Source organism: Manacus candei, unplaced genomic scaffold (genome assembly GCF_025592945.1).
Source record: "Manacus candei isolate 608988 ecotype Guabito, Panama unplaced genomic scaffold, ASM2559294v1 h1tg000076l, whole genome shotgun sequence".
NCBI lineage: Eukaryota > Metazoa > Chordata > Aves > Passeriformes > Pipridae > Manacus > Manacus candei.
Genome location: NW_026138124.1, coordinates 8,310,678 through 8,331,987, shown reverse-complemented (window position 1 = coordinate 8,331,987; position 21,310 = coordinate 8,310,678). Strand labels below are relative to the sequence as shown.

The following is a 21,310-nucleotide window of genomic DNA, read 5'->3' as shown; positions in this document are numbered from 1 at the left end:
TAACACCACAAATACCCACCAGTGAAACCAGGCCTTACTAACCTCAGTCCAGAATCTACTTCAAGGCAGAAAAAAGGTCTCAGCTGGAGGCATCCAAGTGATGAAGGAGAAACAGCTCAGGAAATCCAACTTTGTTTTATTGTGTGTAAAATCAAGTGAAATAGCAGTACAAATAGCAGTGTATCCTTTATAGTAACAAAAATAACTTCAGCTTGAAAGACTTAAAATTTACCACGGAATTCTTAAGTTACAAAAATTCAAAAGCAGGATTGTAGTAATTCCATAGATATAAAATTGGTAAATAGGCATCTGCTGGTGTGCATAGAACAGTCTGAGATGCATCAATCACAACATGGCACAGCAGTAATGTACTGAATAAGTTAGTCTGCCACCTCCTCATGTTCTATTTACAACAGCTTACCTGAAGACTGCTTAAGGAAAGTATAGATATGTATAAATCAACTGAAGAGGATTAAAAACTCCAGTTTTGGGGTAACTGTAAAGCTGGCTGGCTAACAAACCACAGGATGCCAGATCATGAACTTAGTGTTGCAGCAAGAATCCTCAATCCTGGTGGCATGTTGATTTAAACAACTACCAGAAGTTTAAATTTGGTCAAGAGGCACTTTTGCAAGTTACTGGCATATTCATATCTTCCATCCAATAAATCAGTGATTTACACAAAGTCTTCTAGAAGACAAACCAAAATCCACCCCTCCCATTTCAAGTCTGATAGAAGTGGAATGAAGAACTGAAAACTCTACAGATACAAGCAGCTTTTTTTGGTAAGTTCAGCAACATTGTTTTCTTTCCTGCTCCATATTCCCTTAATTTAAACTCAGTTCATCTGATGCTCCAAATTACTTGGGAACAAGGAGAATTAAGGTTCTACTCTGGCAAGGAGGCTGAACTGTAGTGTCCATGAAGCTGTAGTGTACTTCACAAAGATTAATCTAATACTTCTGTGCTACTCAGTTGTTTCCTGTCTGAAGAGGGTGCTTTGTACATGGAATCTTTGCAGGGAACTGTAATGCCCCAAACCCTTCAGCACACTCTCCAGCTCGCACACGGTGTGGGATTAGTACAGTGCTCCTCCCCACAGCAGTGTGCAACTCTTAATTCTGGCATTTTAATTTGATAGCATGGAAGGGACAGGACAGCTCACTTCTAAAAGCTTAGGCACAGCAAACCCTCTGGTTTTTCATAGCAGAAGCCACGTTTCCTCTTAAAATAGGAAGCTTTTGTGTTACAGGAGAATCCTGTCAAAATTAAGGCTTTTCCAGTTGCTCTTAGTTAACTACAGTTTGTCCTGTCCCAAAAGCCATGATGACAAAAGTCTTGCCATGTACCTGCAGGGCAGACTTTAGAGAAGCACTCTGCTGAGGGGACTATTGTTTTACTACTGCCAGTTACACCAGAGGAAGTTAAAATAAAGTAGTGTTTACCACAGGTAGGAACGTGCACCCCTTCCAGACAACCTGTTCCAGTCTAGCATTTGCTTCTTTCTTTGATACCAGTCTATACATCTCCCTCCCTAACCCTTCCCCAGCTCCATGATTGATTAGGACATCATGGATTGCTGCACAGCCTTCTGCAGGGATTGCCTGGTCACCAGCAGCCGTACCACCTCCTCGTTCCTTTTTGTCAGCCTCTTCCTAGCCTGGTCATGGGTCACCATTGTCATATCCCAGCCATTCACCTGGGGGAAAAAAACATAAAATGAGGCAGGTGCAGGGACTCACAGGTGTCCTGTTAGTGTTCTATCAGAACCATGCAGTGGATGTGCCACAGCTCAGTTTATAAACAAACCCCACAAGCTGTCCTGGGAAGTACCCAGATGACTGTTTTCCCCCAGCAGAGGCTTGTCTGCAGTGTGCACATGGAGCTGTGTTAGTACTGTGTTATCTTGGTGTTTACCTGCATGATCTTGTCTCCAATCTGGAGTCCTGCAACTTCTGCTGGGCCTCCCTCTGTCACCCTCGTTACATAGATACCCTGGGAAAAAATGAAGGGTTCATTCCCTAAAGATGGGAGCATTAAATACTCAAGGGCCATTCTACTACAATGCAAAAATACTTTGTAGTGTACTGTGGAATTCGAGTTTAAAAAAAAGGCTTGTGCAATGTTGGACAACAGAAAAGGTGGAGAGGTCATTTAAACAACCTCACTTTGCAAGTGATAATGAGGAAACAGTAACTTCAGTAGTAGTGGTGTGAGAGGACAAAGATGCTGAGTTGGATCCCTCAGCCTTTTGGAGAAGGAGTTGCTACAGGAAAAGAGCATCTGACCTTGTCAGTCTTGTCTTCAGAGAAAGGATTCTGGGTAGGGTCCTGATCAATGCCACCCCCGATGCTGAATCCCAGAATCAAATTGTCACCTTGACGAAGCTTATGGATTTCAATTCTTTGCTGCAAAGAGGAGAGAAAATAGCTCAGTATTGTGATGACTGGAAGGAATCTTGGGTGTTTCAGACACAAATATTTAAGATCCAGTCAGATTGTCTTTCACAGAGATCCCACACACCCACCAGAGGAGGCTGCCCAGAGGTTGGTACCCTTGTGTACTGTAAGCAGACAGCTCTGAACCCCCTGGCAGCACAGAACTGTCCTCTGGCATTTGCTGTCAGCCACACAGCCCTGGTGTTGACAGCAGCTGGCTCTGAACTGTTCTGTCACAGAGGAGCAGGACAGGAAGCCATTCCATGCTCAGCCCAAGGGTTCTCATGCCATGACACAGCCAAGCACCTTAATTACTCAGAGCTTTATCCTCTGCCCAGGGATAGAAGGGAACAACACTAAAACCAGACCAGGTCTCTTTAAATATGACTCATGCCTTGATAACCAGCAGTCACTCATGACCAGACTCATCTCACTTCTTATCCACGTGCCCTGTGTTCCTGCTAGTCCTATCAGCAGAAATGACAACCTATTATTAGGATGGATCTTTTTCAGGATAACTTATGCACACTTTTGTAATCCAGGGGCAGGTTCCTCGCTGCCAGATGCACAGAGGCCTCTGACAAGCTTTATGCATTATGTCAGCATTGTACAAATGCCAGCAATTCCTGAGCCACGATGAAAAGCCACAGTCTTAACTGGCACAATAACCTCTCAAAAGGTGGTGTAGCCTATCTAGTGGAAGATGTTCCTGCTTATTCCAGGGGCTCAATGAGGTGACCTTTAAAGGTCCCTTCCAACCCAAACCATTCTGTGAGAATTCCTCACAGGTGCTGGACTCAGACCCTCCCTGGGATCCAGACTGACTGGGATCAGTGGATCCAGAGTGGGATCCACAGCAGGACAGAGTCCATGTTCTCAAGGCTGTCAGCTCTCAGACACTGGGGGCTGTGCAGCCCGTTCCAGCCGAGGTACCAGTCACACTCCCAGAGCACAACCACCTTTAGTATTCCAACCACCGGAAGGCACAGAGTCCTTCACTTGCACTGTGTGCAATTGCCTCACTTTAACAGCTCTGCTTCCTAAACCCCACCCAGACAAGCAGGTGCTTTATCCTGCCCCTGCCCTGGCAGAGCGGGCACCGCACCCGTGACCGGTGGTCCCGATACCGGGAGAAGGCGCTTCAGGCGATCACGGCCACTCGTTCCCTCTTTTCTCAAGCAACACCCGAGCAGCCGGCGGGCCTGGGCAGGGGTCTGTTGTCCCTCGGGCCGGCGGACCTTCCCTCCAGCTCTCCCACCCGGGGGGCCAGAGGCGCTTGTGCCCCGTGTGCCCGGCGGGGCCGGCCGAGCTCTGATAGCCCCCGCGGCCACCGGGGCGGGCGGCGCTGCGAACCGCGCCCTTCGCCCGCTCCCTCCACGCCCGCGGGGACATCCACCCCCGCCGGGCACCTCCGCCCGCTGACAGCCCGCAGGGCGCTGCCGGGCGGCACCGGCACCGCCACCTCTGTCCCCGTGCCAGTCCCCCTCAGCAGCTCCAAGCGTGTGCCCCCGTCCCGTCCCGCACCCTTCGCCCGCTCCCTCCACGCACCCACGGACCGGGGCTGGCCCGGGACCTCCACCCCCTGACAGCCTGCAGGGTGGTCCTGGGCCACCCCCATCCTCACCAGCAGCCCCCGGCGCGGTACCCCTCCCGCCCCGTCCCACCTCAGCACGACTGTGCTGTCCCGGCACAAACGCCATCTCCCCCCGTGCCCCTGTCCCCGCTCACCACCACGGCGGTGACGGGCTGTCCCGGCACAAACGCCATCTCCCCCCGTGCCCCCTGTCCCCGCTCACCACCACGGCGGTGACGGGCTGTCCCGGCACAAACGCCATCTCTCTCTCTCCCCCTCGCTCTCTTTCCCCTCCCGTCGCCGCCCGAACAAAAGCGCCTGGCCCGGCCCCGCCCCCCTCCCACCTCCAGCCAATCGGGAGCCGCCCCGCCCGCGCCGCGCCCCGCGCGCGGCCGCGTCCCGTCGGCCCCCGCGCCAAGATGGCGGGCGGGCGGTGCTGGCGGCGCGGTAGGTGCGGGTCGGGCCCGGCCCGGCGGGGCCCGCGGGGCGGGAGGTCCGGCAGGTCCGGCCCGGCGGGGCGGGAGGTGGCGGTGGGCCCGGTGACGGGCGCTGTGTGCTGTCCCTTGGCAGGGTGCGAGGCGTGACAGAGCGGCGGTCCCGCGGAGCTGCGCGCCGCCGTGGATGAGAGGTACCGTGGGGGCGGGAGGGCCGCTGAGGGGCCGGCGCGCTGAGGGCGGGCGGGCTCGCACAGCCTTGTCGGGCTCTCACAGCCTTGTCGGGCTCGTACAGCCTTGTCTGTGCTTCACCCCAGTGCCGCTGCGAGCCAGGAGGTCGCTGGTGGAGCCATGGCCGCCGTGGTGGCCAAGCGCGAGGGGCCGCAGTTCATCAGCGAGGCGGCCGTGCGGGGTAACGCGGCCATCCTGGACTATTGCCGCACCTCCGTGTCCGCCCTGTCGGGCGCCACCGCCGGCATCCTCGGCCTCACCGGCCTGCACGGCTTCATCTTCTACTTCCTGGCCTCCGTCCTGCTCTCCGTGCTGCTGGTGCTGAAGGCCGGGCGGCGGTGGAACAAGTACTTCAAGTCGCGGCGGCCGCTCTTCACGGGGGGGCTCGTGGGGGGGCTCTTCACCTACGTCCTGTTCTGGACTTTCCTGTACGGGATGGTCCACGTGTACTGAGTGGGGCACGAGGACTGTTGCCAAAAGTCACTACACAATAGGCCGGCTCACCTTCCAAGCTGTTTTCCATGGCTCGTGTCATTAATGCTGTCGGTAAATTATGTCCGAGTACAAATTAATCAGTAGCACTGTTCTAATTAAAACTGAATGTGAAGCACCACTTGGATGCCTCCTGTGAGTGTTTGTTTGCTGGCTAAGGGATAGTTTCTGTCCCTAAATGCAGACACAGATGCGGGTTTGGTTAATGTAATCCCTTGTATCCTTTCTTTGGGTAAGACACACCAGTTATAGTCCCCTCTGGATTTGCTGCCTGCCCCTACACACAGATCCTGCTGGAGCAGTGTGTAACAGCTCTGAAATAATCCACTGACCCCTGTAATTAGGTGTAAGTTAAGGTTTGGTCCAGAAATGTATCTGAGTTGCTAGTGCAAATGTTCTCTCCCACAATTGCTGTCTGTACATGTAACAGAAAATGACACTGGCCACCAGAAAAGTCACTAAATGGTGCTCTCACAAGTCAAACACTTCACTCATTTTTAGTACTGCTGTGTCAAATGACCCACAGACAACCAACACCCCTGTGAACCTGCTGGCATGTTCTATAAGTGACCAGTGCAGCATTGTGGTTCCAGTGAGGACAATTCAACCACTACACAGGTAATACCTTTCCTCTAGCCCTGCCCCTGCTCAGCTGACTTTCTTACATCAGAGTGTCACCAAGAGAAGGTGATGTGTGAAGCCTGATACACCCTACACAGAACAGGAGCACTGCCCTAAAGGGACACATTTTATTGCTCTAAGTTAAATACAATGAGAAAAAAAATTCAAACTCAAGAAACAAGCTCCTGAGAAGGAATCTGGTTATGTTTTATTAACAGCAAGGGTCGTGGGAATTGTGTTAAACAGTATAAAGAAGGGAAACGTTCTGGGGAATTTTGGAGGCCCGAGGACTTAAATTCAGGAAATAGCTTTGGTCCTCTGACAAGAGGAGGTTGTTTTGTCAAGTTAAAACAGTGGTTTCAGCAGAGCACAGTCAGCTCTGCATGTTGTGATGAGCAACTTGGTCTCCATGGGTTGTACCTGGGCTTGATGCCACATGTGGGGTTCACCATGTATTTCACCATCTGAAAATCACTCAACTAGAGTTAACCCCTGACAGTCAAAAGCCTGGGCTGCTGTATTGGTAACACTGAAAGGCCTGACTAGTGCAGTTACACACATGGTGAGTGGTGTTTGCCTAGAGAAGAGGCTTCTGGCACAAAGAGAGGAGGTTTTGGATGAGGTCAGAGGTACACAGCTTATCCTAAATTACCTCCACTGCTTAGTTCTATTTTCTAGCTACATTTTTGGCTCAATACACAGAAGCAGAGGGAGTGAACTAGACTGGGTGGGGTTACTATCAATGACTGGATTCAGAGTTTGACACTGCTAACATGTGAATTTTAATTTAGAATCAACCTGTACCTCAGAACAACTGCTTCAAAGAAGTGAAAGCAGAGGTGGGTGCAGCTGCTGGTGCCATTTGTGCAGACACTCAATGGCAGCAGCTCCCTGAAGGCCACCTTCCCTCTGTCCAGAAATGTGTAAGGACACTGCAGCAGGAGCCCTTAAATCTTGGTATTCAGAGAGTGCACAGAAACATTCAATCAATTATCACAAGGACTCCCAGTAAGTGGTGACTGTCAGCACTTCCAGAACTCTGCTCAGCCATGCTGTGCAAGCTCTAAATGAGGCAGAAATATTGATTCACTGCTGTCTTCAGGAGCTGGTGAGTCAGTTCCTGTCAGCTCAACAAAATGCAAAGTTTAAACAATGATGTTCCATAAGCCCTTTTCAGAAATTAGTTACATCTCCACACGAGCATAAACTGACAAAATGGGCTGCAGTGAGACTGATTTCTCTGCTGAGAAACAAAGAAGCACTTGTATTTCCTGGAAGTTACCAGAGCACTGAAGTAGCACAGATGTCTTTAAATCTCCCTGCTGTTGGTGGATTTGGGGTAGCCTGGCAAAGCTCCCCTTTTCCATCTGCAGTGCAGTTCAGGGTACTATGAGAAACACAGAAGCTTTAAGTGTCCCATCCAGACCTGCCCACCACGAGCAATTGGTAAGTGATGCAGGAAGGACAATACAGAGCAAATGAAACCAGGCACTGAACAAAGGAGGCAGAACTTAAACCCACCCCTGTGCAGGTGCTCCCAGGGCCGTGTTGCTTTTCAGCGCATTAACCCCCGTTTCTCTCACTGTGAACCCCAAAACTGCCTGTCCCTGCCTTGCTGCTCTTCCCTGCCCTGGGCTCTGAAATGTTGGTTCTCTGAGCCAGCTGGGAGCAGGGATGGGGCAGCAGGTGAGGCAGCTGGGCCCCAGCCATGGTTGTCCGTGCAGAGCTGGGCAGGACCTGCTCCTGCTGTTCCTGAGACGAGCGGAGCACCTTGGGAAGGCTTTTCCTGGAGAAGCACCGTTTTCAGCCCTAATGGTTACAACACCCCCATGGGAGTGACTGCCCCACCCTGCCACAGCCCCTGCAGGACAACAGCCCCTTCCCCAGCTCTGAGAGCTGTTCAAATTCCACGTTTCCCTGCACCAGAGCAGTCCTGCTGCTTCACGCCTGACCACGCACGTCACACAGGCAGGAGCTGGAAGCGGTGGCTGGAAGGCAGCGGAGCAGGAGACAGGTTGGATCTCAGCCTCAGCCCTTCTCAAAGTGCCACTGGTGGTTCCCATCATGGCTCTTCCACAGATGGAATCAAAGCACAGCCACAGGACAACGCTGGCTATTGGTGTAGGTACAGATATATCTATCAGTGGATATAAAAACATTCATTTGGTGCCTTCCTTGTCCTTTTATAAAATCCTTTTATAAATCCATAGTGATGACACACTGTTGCAAGCTCAGGATACCAGGGAAATCTCAGGGAAGAAAGGCAGTCTTTATAGGACATTTTTTTCCTCTGGGAATCCTGGTAACAGACAGTATCCCTGATCTCCACCTCCCAGTGCTGGTGTGGTTTCACACCTGTGTGGTTTTCCTGGAGCACAAGTCCAGCTGGCAGAGCCACCACTGTGCTTAGAGCCCACCCAGCTGGTCTGGGCTCTGATTCCCATTCGGTGTCGGACTAGACAATGACTTCCTGGAATTGGACCTGAGGAAACAAGCACAGGTGACAGACAGGGCAAGCAGGCTGGTTTTATTTTAGGAAGCAACATGAATTAAGAGGTTCCCAGCCAGGCCAGTCATATCTTACCCCAGAGGACCCTCTGTACAGCTAATCCCCATATCTCCATTTCATGAGGCTTTTGGAGCTGCCCCAATTTCACCCTCAGTCACTGGGGACCAACAGTACAAGGTCATTGACAGTCCAGCCCTGACAGAGCAGCTGCCTTTGCTCCCCAGCTCACTGCAGCAGTGAATTACAGAGGGGGCCAGAAACTTGGCTAAACTCATTTGGAGGAATATATTTCCCTGGAGTGGGTCTTTGTTTGCCATTGACAGTCTGCTCCTGTATCTCCTCCTATTTCTATTACTCATAACGACAACCCATGACATTTAACACAAAGCCAAGCCCACTTACTTCACTTCCTCGTACTTTTTGCCTCGATAGAAGTTACTCTTCTTAATCAGATACAGCAACACCAGGTCACAAAAGAAGGCTCCCTGCAAAGAGAAAGAACTTGTGTTTTATCTTTGGAATAGAAGAGGAAGTGTTCTGATCTTGTTAGCAATGAGCATTAATTAAAGAATAACTCATAGAAGCTCTGTTTTCATTCATCCTCCAACCATTTTATGGGGTATATATATTATATTTCTCCTCCTCACAGATACAGGAGGGGTCTGGGTCCCAATATGATACTTTGAGACAAAACATTCACTTACTGCTCCCATGAGTGCCAGCCCCGAACTGATGTTGATAACGGTGGGAATGATGTTAAATTTCCCTGCCTGGAAGAAGAAAAGTCATGAAGGAATCGGTGAGAGAACAACTCACAGAACAAACTGAAGGGTGTGGTACTGCCCAGGGGAAGCTGCTGCTGCTGCCTGTGGGTGTGTTTTGTTCCCATGGAGCAGACACAACCAAGGCAGATCTGCAGTGAACAATCTTGGAGGCTAAAGGTCTGTGTGTGCCTCAGATCCAACTGTCCCTGGCTGCAGTTCTGAGCTTGCATCATCCCTGGATTAGGCTTTTTTTTTTTTTCTGCAGTGCATATGCATAGAAATAAGTCTCTGAGGTGTATTTACTTCTGTTGGGCTTTACATGAGCCTGCTTTTAGGTAGAGGAGGTGAAGGCTCAGCTGCATTCCAGGTCATCTCTCTAATGCAGGGTTAGCTCCACATGGACAGATGGAAAGAGCCCTTTCCTATGACAAGCCAGAGAGGCTTCCCTCCTCCCAGAGCTGCCTTCCCACTGAGAAATGTCCCCAAGTTTTTTGTCTCCATGCTCTGGAATATTCTGGCCTGGGACCTCACCTTGCCATTCACCATCACATCGAAGCGGATTCCGTAGGCTTTGATGAGCGTCCGGTAGTCGACCCCCTCAGCATCCCGGTAATATTTGGCAAACCTGGAGCACAGCAACGCTGGTCTTAACTCCATCTGCCCCTCTGAATTCCCTTGTCTCTTCAAACAGATCTGTTCCCCTGTCAAAACCAACTTTAGCCTGCCAGGAGCACAATTCCCTCCCTCCTTCCCCTGCAGCGCACTGTGCTTGGCTGGGGCAGTGCCTGGCACAGGCTGGTGCCACTCCACTGCCAACCTCCAACTCCTGAAGTCAAACCAGCCCAGCCCAACTGCAGTACTGATCGTGGCCTCCTCTTTACCCACCTGAAGTTGTACCCAGAAGAGATGGACGTTTCTGCAGACTTGTTATCCAGCCGGCTAAAAGAATAGTGAGGATTACATTCAGAAGGGGCTTTATCAAGATCACAGTTCCATTCAATCTGAATTCCTATCACACCACCCTTAACAAAAGAGAGAGACAGGGTGAGTTGTTTAAACTTAGTTCAGTTAAAGTGTCTTCAAATTTGTCAGGCCCTTGGGCGAGTTTTCCCCAGGGACAAAAACAGCTGCACTTCTGGTCCCAGACATGAGCACACACACCCCTGGATGGGCTGAGTTCAGCTGTGTGATATTAATCCCATTACTCTACACACAACCCCAGCCTTTCCTGTGCTCATATCTGAGGAGCTTTCTCCCAGGACACTGATTTTACTAATTTAAGTGGCTGTAACATACTTCAATTGAGAAGATTCTCTTTTATGCAGGGACAGAGTTCCTAAAGTAAGTTCTGGGTTTAAACCAATGATGCAGTAATGCTAAAATTAAACAAAGAATCCCTGCTGGCAGAGGTTTGGGCAGAATAACAGATAACTGACCCAACTAGCTCTTCCAGAGGACCCACATCACCCTGCCTCCCATTCCCTGGGGACAGGATAAGTGGGACCAGCTTGACTTTAAGCACTGCCATCTCTCCAGAGCAGCCTGGACAGGAGCAGTTCCCTGGGCAGTGGGCAGTGACTTCCCTCACGGCCACCCAGCACACAGAACAGCCAGTTGGGCAGACATGTGAGCCCAAGGGACACTCCTACCCCCAAGGCCATTTCCTGGAAGTCGCCCCCGGCCCAGCGGACGATGTTCCCCAGCACGAAGATGGGGCAGTAGGGATGCTCGGCGCTGTAGCGGCAGGTCTTCAGGTAGGACTCATTGTCAGTTGCCAGCACGTTCATCCTGCATGTAGAGAACAGGGAAATCTGCCTTATCTCCCTCTTTCCTTGCCCCCACAGCCTGCACCAAGACTGCAGAGACAACAGATTTTTCCAACAGCCCAGAAATGGCCCCGTGCCACCAGCCCTGTCACCCCATAAGCCGCCCCGCTGCTGGCCCAGGGAAAGCAGCCTGCCCCTCCCAAAATGACCTCCAGGACAGACAGGGACTTGGCCATCTGGATCTGGGCTCAGGAAAGGACTGGCATGGAGCAGGTTGCCAGACTGCTCCAGGGCCACCTGGCTTCTCAAGGCAAACCAATAAGGATGCTAGAAATGCCTATCTGAGCCCAGGAGAATAACCAGAACACACTCCTTTCTACACTGCTTTAGTTTGCTCATTCTGCAGCAGCAAAAGCAAACAACTATTTTTAAATTTGCATTTTTCCCAGCCTTGTCCAGGCGCCGTCATTTTTATGGAAGAGGAGGAATATCTGTTGAGCAGAAGCAGCTCAGGACTATGCCAGGTCCATCTGCCTTAGGAGCTGTGCTGCATCCCAAGCTGTAGGAGCCACCAGACCTCACCTGGGGAAGGACAGCCTTCCTTTTCCCAGTTGCTCTCTGAGAAGCTCCAAGCCCTCATTATCTCCTTGTTTCTGCACAGCCTGAAGCCAAAGCAGAGGGAATACCCACCTCCCCAGCCCAGCCCTCCAGCAGGAGAAGGACAGTGGAGCAAACAGAGGTTATTGGTTCCATGGTGGAGAGGACAGAGGGATCTCTGAGCACCTGCACTTACTTGGAGAACTTAAACTTGGGGAAGCGAATTGAGTTCTTGATGTAAACAGTGAAGTTTTCTGCACTGCCAAGAAGTGGTTTCCTGGAAAAGAAAGGTTTGTTCTCTGTCTTAGATTTGTACCCTGCCCACATGCTAAATCTTGAATTGCCATTTTAGAAATAGCCTCATCCAACGGGTTGGATGGCACCAGGCCAGCCATGCCACTTTTCCCACACTGCCAGCAAGGAGTTGGTGAGGAGGGTGCAGGTTTAAGGGACACCCTGAGAGCTGGGAACAGCCCTGGGACAGCCAGTGAGCTAAGCAGGGGGAGCAGAGGGCCAGTCTTGCCATGGGGACCTTGCAGAGCTCCCTCCTGCCCTGAACAGCCAACACTCAGCAAGCACCCAAGCAGAGGGAACACAGAAACTGCCCTGAGTGACACACAAGCCAAGCAACTCAAGCTTGGAAACAGGATAGGACGGCCACGTACTTGGGCTTGGATCTTTTCTCCACTGGGCACCAGGCCAGTATCTCACAAGTCCCTCTGGTGCTGTCCCTGTCTTTCAAACAACGGCCAGTCTTAACCCCTGCGAGCAGACACACAGAAAAGGTCACACAGAGCAGTCACCTCCTCTCCTTGCCTACAGGGCACATGAAAATAGATGATTTTCTCTCTCCTCCCTGCTGTGAAAGGGCATCTCAGCTGGAACAAACACCCTCTTGTTGCTTCTCTGAGCAGCCCGGGGTGCCCCGGCCCAGCCACCGCAGAGCTGTAAGCAAGGCAGCAACTCAATGGAAGATAGTAAAGAAAGGAAAGGCTTTGCTGCTCTCTGTAATCAGAGATCTCTGGGAGTGTAACCAGGCTGAGGCCTCTGAAGGACACCAAACACAGCACAGGAGGAAGGACCCTTCCCTTACCATTGCCAGCCACCACTGCTTCCCCTTCCAGGCAGTCCTCGTCCTTGTGACACAGGGCATCAGGAATGCTGGCACTCTGCAAAGTGCAACAGAATCACAGGATCAGAATCACAGAACTCTGAGGACAGAAGTGAGACCTGCAAGAGGACACAGGACTCAGAGGGGTAAGAAAGTGCTGCTGCTGTGGGGGGAAATTCTCTATATTGAAACAAAGATTTCATGAGCGTTTATACACTTTGGCATCCCAAGCCCCTCCCCAGCAGTCTTATTGTTACAAGGCACCAGCATCAATATTTAGTTAAAGACAACCTAAATTTCTTCTACCTAACAATCCTTGAAATAGTTTCAGATCTTATTTTTACAAGACATCAACATCAAATCTTTAGTTAAAGATAACTTGATTTAGTTTTGTCTACCTAAACAATCTTCTGTTTTTTTAGTCCTCTGGGGTGTAAAGGTCACTGAACACAACTGCATGTTTTGTTAATGTAATTCCTTCTTCCTATCATTAACCAATGTTTAAGTAAGAACTACAAACTTACAAAGTTGAAGCTATTTATTAAAATTCAAGCTAATACTGTTTACTCCCTTTCAATATGAACACTAAAAAGATGCAGCTGAAGTGGTAACTGTGGGTCATGCAAGCAGCTCGGCATATCACACCACCAGGAGCACCAGGATTCACACACAGTCCTGATTTTGGGTTCTGCTCAGTCTGGAGAGGGACAGACTGTCAAAAAACCCAGACGTTACCTGGCACTCACCAAAACCAGCCTGGAGGCCACGGTGCTTCACCCTAAGAGATAACCCTACCTCGGGGATCTAAGCTAGAGCTCTCCAGCCCAAAACTGCCCCTCTCCCGGCTGCACGGTGGGTTCCTGCAGCCACTAGAGGACAGCCGTGTCCTCAACAATCCAGCTGTGCTCCCGGCCCTGGAAAATCCACCTCTGCCAGAGGGACACAGCGCTCCCTGCACTGCCAGCACCCTCCTCCCCCAGCCACGTCTCCACAGAGGACATTTCCACATGACATAAAGACCTCACACCTCTGGCCCACGGGGCATGTTCTGGAAGGTGCTAAGAACCCTCCTGTGTCTGGAAGGTAATGAAAGCCTGAGTGTTCAGCCCTTCCCAGGATGGGGCTCTTAGAGAGTCTCCTCTACCCGTAACTACACTGAGTCACCTCCAAGCTGTTTTCCCACGGCCTTCTCTGACCCTGAGCAATCACTGCCTGGTTTGGGCAGAAATCCAACACCTTCACCTCAAGTCAGGAAGGCTCTACAAGATCAGTGCCTCTGGAAATTAAGACAGCTGAGCCTCCCAGGTTTGCAGTAACCAGTCTGATTTCCCAGCTGAGATATCACACTAGAGAAAAACCGTTCGCCTTCCGTCCTTCCTCTGGTCGTTGCTCCCCAGGAGTCCTCTGTCAGTTCTTACCCCTGGTTTTGTAGGGGTCTGGGGGCCAAGGGGCTCAGTTCTTCCTACCTCAGGACAGGTGGCTTGTCTCTGGTTTGGGGTCACGATCAGATTCGTCATGACAAAGAAGACGCTTTCACCCTAAAATAAACAGAGTAAAGCAGGAAAGGTTAGAAAACCTGGTTTATTTTCAAAGTACTTGTTACAAGGAGGATGCAGCTCTCTGCAGAAGAGTACAACCTCCCTCTCTTCAGAGGGCTTTCAGGCTGAGATACAACAGCACCCTTTGTCTGCATATTTGTTTGGATGAGGTCCCTCCTGCTGTGGGTGCACACACAACCATGAGAGCCAGCCCATGGTCCTGGGGGGAGGCAGGGCAGCCCTGAGCATCTCTCACAAAACTCCCACACTCACCACAGAAACCCCCTTCCAACACACAGCCCTGCCTGCTGCAGATAAAAATTGGAGATCTCGGGTTTCCCTCTGTGAGAACAGAGCTTGGAGGAGACAGGGTTTCTCCCAGCCCTCACTGCCTCCTGCTCCACTACCCAGGTCTCTCCAGCACACACCAGCCCACCCAGACCCACCAGGACCCTTCTGCCCAAGGTGCCATGATAGAGATCACACAGCAGTCAGCAGAGCACTCAGTGCACTGGCAGCAGGCATTTAGGAACTCCTCAAAACCCAGGCAGGATGCAGCTCACGGCTGAGCTGAGATGTGCAGCAGTGAAACACCAATTCACACATGGGGCAGGAAAGCTTGTGAGGCTTTGTGGTCTCACAGCCCACAGACATCACTGTGAGCCCATGGTCTAACACCCCTGAGGCTGCTGGAGGCAAGTGGACACCAGGGCACAATATTTGTGCTCCTGAAGCCACAGCCCAGCCAGCTGGGTGGCACAGCACAGCAGCCCAGGGGCAGAGCTGGTTCTCTTCACTCAGCCCACCACACTACAAGGCTTCCCAGTAAGCCAACATGCAGTAACAAAACCATTGAGGCACAGGAGAAACACCTGGCAAGTTAAAATACTGGTCAGTGCCACCATTTCACCCCTGGGTGTGCACCCCAGCCACTTGTTCAATGGCCCCAAGGCTGGGACTGAGGCAGCACAAGCACATTCCCAACCCTCCTGCTGCACAGCACACCTGGGGCTGAGGCTTTGCACTGAAACTGGTGGAAGCAGAGAGCACAGTCACAGGTCTGGGGAGCGCAGCAGGAGGAAGGGAAGTTTTATTCTTATGTACAGGCAGTTAAATTGTTCAATTTATAGCTTTCAGCCCTGTCAGCACAGGACCCTGGGTTTCCCCTCACACCCTTCCATGCAGGGAAAGCACAACTGCCCCTGGGAAGCACAGCTGGGCAAATTCCAACTGTTGTTGGGCCACATCTGCTGCCACCTCTCCCCTGTGCATCTCACTGTGTCCAAGCCAAGGAAGCAGCAGGGCAGGTTTAACCAGACACGTTTCCAGCAACCCTCATCACTCTTAATTGCACCAGATTTTCTTTCCACCTTCCCCTGCTCTGTGCACACCTGTTCTAATCCAGGAACAGAGGTGAGCAGACACTGCTCAGCTGAGAAATCCACGGGATTTCTGCTTCCCAAACATCACGGACCCGAGAAACCAGGTTGCTTTAGTATTTGCAGGAAAGACCTAAGAGAAGGCCCAGCATTGCCTTCTTGTGGCCCAGCTCCTGGTTATCCACAGGGAAGACCTGGATACATCACTTCAATCACGCTGGAAGCTGAGTGGCAGAGAAAACAGCAACGGGGTGATGCCAACCTGTGGAGGGATGACATAGTCTGCGACATCCCACAGCCTCTCCCCCAGCTCCGAGGTGTTGGTGAAGGCCACCCCTTTCAGCTTGGTGATGACAGAGCTCTGGAGAGATGTGTCTGTGTCCTGATAGCCTTTCTTGACAACAAACACCCACCTGTGTGAACACAGCAGGCAGCAGCATTAGAGGGGGTTCAGGGAACAAGTCAACCAGAGGAGATTCACCCCAAGGTCAAATACCATCCAAGAGTAAATCAAAGCATGCCAATGACACCAAACCCTCTGCAACTGCTGCCACAGATACAGAATAAACTCTTTGACACAAGCTGGGCTTATCCACAGCAGGGAAATACGTAACAACTGGTCATGAGGTAAAAAACCAAAGCCTCCCCCCTCACTGTCCTGTGCTACACTCAGCAACCTCAGAAAAGGAAAGAGGGGGGACAGGGCTCTGCCTTCCTCGAGATGAGAAACAAAACAAGCTTTTGCAGGTTGCAGTGAAGAGTGTGGCTGGTTTCACAAGTGCACAACTCTCCCACTTTAGCCCCTCGCCACTGGGCTGCCAGTCAGCAACAATCCATGGCTGGGGAGATGCAACTCCTGCAGGTGAGCTGGATACTCCTAACCTGTAGGGAATATTCTCATCTGGATACAGGATCTTTTGTAAGCTGGTGTCATGGTAACAACCTGACTGCACACCTGGGAGAGCTACTGGGAGAGCTGCTGCTGCCTTGCCAAGCAGTCCAAGGAAAGGCTTTGCTTACTTCTCTTGCTGTCCTCGGCAGTGTTATCCACAGGATTGCTCCTTTAGCAGCCAGTCCATGCCAGACTGCTGAGATTTCACTAGAGCAGGCTCTGGGACTGCACAGCCTTCTATAAATAAACCCAGCACGTAAAAATGACTCTGCTATATTTAATCAGTGAAAACACGAGGTGCAAGAAAGGTGAAGGGACTCAGAAGCACAAAGAGGGTACAGACTTAGCTACCACATTCTGAAAAGCCTCAGAAACTCAGGAAGCGATGGCACAAGCATCACATAGGTTGGATAATTCTGGGTCTGAGCCTGCAAGGACTATCACTGTGCCCACTACACACCAGTGTGACCAGCCTCTTACAGAACTGGGCCTTTCCTGAGTGCTGCTCCAGCTATTTCCATGCCAGCTTGCCCTGCTCTGAAATGAATGCAAGGCAGCCAAAATTCCCGCTGCCTCAGCCCCCACAGTCCCGGCTGCTGCAGCCCACTCCAGCAAAGAAATCTCCCACTTTCTGCTGGGTTCCCTCCTGTTTAGGCTTGAGCACGTCACGCTGTCCTGCAGATAACCCAGATGTGTCCCAAGGCTCAGCACCGTGGCCATAAATGCTACTGTTCCTAATGAGTCAGGTGTTAAGGTTTGGCACCATTCCCACCGAACACAGAAATAAAGGTATAAATAATGTAGTACAAAGCCACAATGGCACAGGGGCTATTTTTAACCAGACCTTAATCTGAAAGGTAGAGCCGAATCTAGAGATCCCTGGTAGGTGAAAAACCAGATATAACCTACTAAACATTACAAAATCCAGCTGTACCAACATGCCTGGCTATCTGCATTAAAATCAGGAGGCACAGCAGGCTGTCTCTGTGTGCAGAGTATCCTACATTGATCTTTACACAGCACAGCAAGCAAAGGCAACCCCAGCAGCACGTGAAACACAGGGTGATCCTTACCCCACCAGGTAAGCCAGCACGGAGAGCTGCACCACTCGGTAGAGGATCCCCACCTTCTTGTTCTTGGCAATGACGTATTTCTCCGTTTTATAGTCAAAAAGCGACAGGAATAAAGCCTTCCAAGCCACCTGCCCCATGGTCCCGGCTGGCCGCGCTCCGGAGGCTGGAGCAGCGCTCGCAGCTCTCGCTCCCCACACGTGCCCTGCCTGGGAACCGACACACCAACCCCTCGCACTGATCTCCTCCCTCCTGTCAGCTGCTCCCCGCCGGCTCTCGGCTCACAAACCAGCAGCTGCGCTAAGATCAGATCCTCCCCGAGCTGCTTTCCAGCTGATTCATCCCCTGGGGAAACCCCCCCTGCCCCCGTCAGTTTTGTCCCCAGGCTCCTGCCCATCACAAAATGATCAGAACTAAACACGTTATAGCATGGAACCATGTCACAGCATCCAAGGTGGCACAGTTACAGTCTCTCACTGCTAAGGATTAAAGCCTTTCTTCAGCCTTTACGGGATGACAAAGCATGGGGTTAAATTTTTAATTTCTTAAACATTCACATGTGTACTGAGGTCTCTGACAGTCACCCAAAATATCTGCCTGGCTACTACAAAAACCCACCAAATCCCCAAATTAAGGAAATAATAAATGAACTCTGCATGTGGTTAAGGATCAATCATCATGGACAATAATTTCTTAAAACTGGACCTGAGGAAACAAGCACAGGTGACAGACAGAGCAAGCAGGCTGGTCTTGTTTCAGGAAACAAGGTGGGCAAGAGGTTCCCAGCCAGGCCAGTCACACCTTACCCCAAAGGCTGTCACCCTCTGTCAGCTAAAGACCCAACTCTCAGTTTTATGAGGCTCTGGAGCTTTTGGAGCTGCCCCAATTCCATCCTCAGTCACTGCGGACCAACAGGGCCACTGATGGTCCAACCATGACACAGCAGCTGCCTTTGCTCCCCAGCTCACTGCAGCAATGAATTACAGAAGGAGCCAGAAACTTGGCTAAACTCATTTGGAGGAATATAATTTCCTGCAATTTACCTTTGTTTGCCATTAACAGTTACTGTGCTCCTGTATCTCCTTTTATTTCCATTACTAGTACTGCCAATTGTGGTACTCCCCTGCCAGATTCTCTTCCCTGGGAGAATCATTCTCAAGATCTCAGGTTTTATGAAAATGTTGTCCTTCATCCTCCTTAAATTCCATATCAAATCTAAACAGCTAGATCTGATTTTTAATGAGCGTGTGTGACAAGGTTGCTCCAAACCACGAGAGAATCACAAACAGCGTAATAAGGAAAAAACCACTCATTTTGTGCCTCATGCCAGAGCCATCCCTAGAGTTTCTCTGCAAAGCAAAAGAAGCCTTTCTCCTGCATCTGCAAAATTAGAGCACAAACCTGCCTGTGGCCTCCTTTTAACCCGGTGGCTGCTGCACTCCCCAGCCCCAGCCCCACTCTGCACTGGCTCTGTCACAAGGGGCTCCTGGGGTGAAGGGCTGCTCAGGGAGTGAGTCCCCCACTCCTGTGCACCCCCCATCCACTCCCCCACGTGTGCCCAAGGTGTGGGAGAGGCCACCCCTGGCTCAGGGATAGCCCCAACCCCGCTCCCAAACACTGCAGCCACCCTTCAGCCTCAGCACAAGCTGGGGGCTGGTCCTGCTCATCTCTCCCACTGCCATGACCCCTCCTTTCCCTGCCTGCATTCCCCCCAGGGGCAGCCCCTCTTTGCTCACAAAGCATTTTGGCTGCTCCCCAAGCCCCTCCTGGAGCCCTCTTTCCCTCTCAAGCATCTGTTCTTCATGCTTTACCTCTTCCTTGATCCATATTTGGCCATTGCACCCACCACTCCTTACTAGATTCCTACAGACCAGACCATCACTAAATCCGGTCTTAAAGGTCCTCTGTGTGAAAGCCTGAAGCACAAATAAAATCTTAAAGCATACAGTAACCAAATAATACAAAACCCTCATTGAAAACACACTCCTGCAGAAAGGAAGGAGACCACAGTGGTCCATGAATCCAGAAATGAGTAAGGAGGAAAAGTGAGCTCAGCTTGTCTTCCCTCTCCAGTGCCCAAACCCCAGAGCCAGGCAGTTAGAGCTCAGGGAGACTGACCCAGCTCCAGGAACCAGAGCTGGACTGAGACAGGAGCATCCTAAAGGAGCCACCACCAGATCTCCTGCCCAATCTGCTCCTTTTGCAAGGATGTGACAGCCAAGCATCGTTTCTGTCCCACAGGAACCCCCCCTGCTTGCCCTGGCCCTGCTGGATCTGCTCCAGGGACAGGACTAGAGAGTGAGATGCCTCCACCATCTCTCCTGCTACACTGAGGACACACAAGTTCATGGACAAATGAAGCACCAGAGGAGACAATTCAGCCCTTGGTGGTGTCTCAAGACCCCCCTTCTCCATCTCCATCTTCCTCATCTGTCTGGGGACTGCACAGACTGAGATCAGACCACGAAACCTGCCAGCAGTTAAACAGTGTGTTACCTCCTGGCCTGGTTTTACTTGGTGGCACAGACACAGGTCTGCTCTGAGTCTCTGTAATAATTTCCAGGTCAATTAATCTGAGAAAAGATTTACACAGGTTAGAAAAAAAAAATGTTCCTTAGAGTGAGAAGTGTTCTGCTCTAGGTGTGGCCTCAAGGTGTCAACCAGGTTTGACCACTAAAATAAAAAAAAAGAGGATGTAAAGCTGATACTTTTCTTGGTTCTTTTTAAACATCAAGCAGGAGCACAGTTGCAATAGCTGTTTTGGAACAAAAAGTTTCAACTTGTATCAAATGTGCCTCAGAATATTCTGCATACTGCTCAGTACAAGCTAAATTTTTGCTGACAAAGCTGTTGCTGCTGCTGAGCTGCAAAAACAACTTAGCTGGTACTTTTTTGAACGCTCTCACAAATATTGTTTTCATCACCTGGTTTTCACAGCCTTATTTTTTTCTCTTCTTGCCTGGAAATCAAGTCTGCTGTGTGTTTCTTGAACTGTTTTTGGGTGTTCAAACATAAGCAGTTTCATTTGCAGTGGGGGAGTAAATAACCTAACAAAATCAAAGCATCATCAGTGAAAGATAAAAAAACCTGTAGTTTCTCTTAGTCCTTCTCAAGGGACTGAGGCTGGATCTTCCCTGCAAGATCTCTTGCTTTATGAGTCCCACACTTTGAATTTTCCATGAAAAAAACCCAGTTCTGCTCCATTCCCATGAGTGGTGTTTTCTCAGCCCCGAAATTCTCACAGGGGGAATCACAAACAGGACTGAAACTGCCCCTTTCTCTATCTTTTATTCCTGAAAAGTTACACCTGTACTTAATTCCTCACACTGTTCACAGTAATTGTCTCAGGTGTCCTGTGAGCACACGTGACTAATGACATCCCTGCCTGCCCAGACTGCTCCTCACCTACTTTCCCTCCACCTGTCAGCAGCTCCTTGGTGTTAAGCTGCCCTGGAGCTGATCTCAGCTTGCTCAGGAGGCTGCAAATGCCACATTAAGGGACTGTGGAAATTAAACTTTAAACCCCTGCCCTGATCCAGGGGCATTTGAAACACAGTAAGGTCATATCTGTCTCTATGACAGTGTAGCATAGAAAGATTTCAAGATCAGCCCAGTAATATCTTTAAATTACACCCAAAGAAGACCAGATGCTTTCCAGGCAGTGGCAGAGAGCCCTGGAGGTGCCCGTTTTAGGCACTTGTTCACTTCCAGTGCCAAATAGTCACCCCCAGGCATCAATTCTCTCCATGATTCCCACTCCACCCTTCACTGACTGTCAAGTGCAACAGAAACCATCAGCTCCCAAAGGCACGGGGCTGACTCATAAATGCTGAGACATTTCTCCAGCCCTGAAATGCTCCTGCAGCAAATGTTTGAGTGATGCAGGTCCATCATC

The 21,310-nt window shown here is 50.7% G+C and overlaps 3 protein-coding genes across 5 annotated transcripts; 1 reads left to right on the top strand and 2 right to left on the bottom strand.

The window, feature by feature from the left end:
* Positions 1-116: 116 nt before the first annotated feature.
* On the bottom strand, positions 117-4,343 carry TAX1BP3 (Tax1 binding protein 3). 2 transcript variants are annotated; one of them, XM_051809713.1, is made up of 5 exons: positions 4,281-4,321; positions 4,167-4,208; positions 2,289-2,408; positions 1,918-1,995; positions 117-1,699 (listed from the first exon to the last, which is right to left on the bottom strand). In XM_051809713.1, the coding sequence occupies exons 2-5, from the start codon at positions 4,203-4,205 to the stop codon at positions 1,562-1,564; spliced, it is 375 nt and encodes a 124-aa protein (XP_051665673.1). In that variant the 5' UTR covers positions 4,206-4,208; positions 4,281-4,321; the 3' UTR covers positions 117-1,561. The 2 variants fall into 2 exon arrangements, with proteins under 2 accessions (XP_051665673.1, XP_051665674.1); XM_051809714.1 differs by lacking the exon at positions 4,167-4,208 and having other exon boundaries at positions 4,235-4,343.
* A 48-nt stretch (positions 4,344-4,391) lies between these two features.
* EMC6 (ER membrane protein complex subunit 6) lies at positions 4,392-5,289 on the top strand. Its single transcript, XM_051809715.1, has 3 exons — positions 4,392-4,458; positions 4,582-4,639; positions 4,763-5,289. Exon 3 carries the CDS (start codon positions 4,797-4,799, stop codon positions 5,127-5,129), a length of 333 nt encoding a protein of 110 aa, XP_051665675.1. The 5' UTR covers positions 4,392-4,458; positions 4,582-4,639; positions 4,763-4,796; the 3' UTR covers positions 5,130-5,289.
* A 2,773-nt stretch (positions 5,290-8,062) lies between these two features.
* Positions 8,063-17,665, bottom strand: P2RX5 (purinergic receptor P2X 5). 2 transcript variants are annotated; one of them, XM_051809694.1, is made up of 12 exons: positions 17,419-17,665; positions 15,716-15,866; positions 13,955-14,074; positions 12,519-12,594; positions 12,091-12,187; positions 11,622-11,702; positions 10,712-10,850; positions 9,948-10,084; positions 9,594-9,687; positions 9,003-9,068; positions 8,701-8,783; positions 8,063-8,271 (listed from the first exon to the last, which is right to left on the bottom strand). In XM_051809694.1, the coding sequence occupies exons 1-12, from the start codon at positions 17,553-17,555 to the stop codon at positions 8,196-8,198; spliced, it is 1,257 nt and encodes a 418-aa protein (XP_051665654.1). In that variant the 5' UTR covers positions 17,556-17,665; the 3' UTR covers positions 8,063-8,195. The 2 variants fall into 2 exon arrangements, with proteins under 2 accessions (XP_051665654.1, XP_051665655.1); XM_051809695.1 differs by having other exon boundaries at positions 14,003-14,074; positions 17,419-17,662.
* Between the last annotated feature and the right edge of the window lie 3,645 nt (positions 17,666-21,310).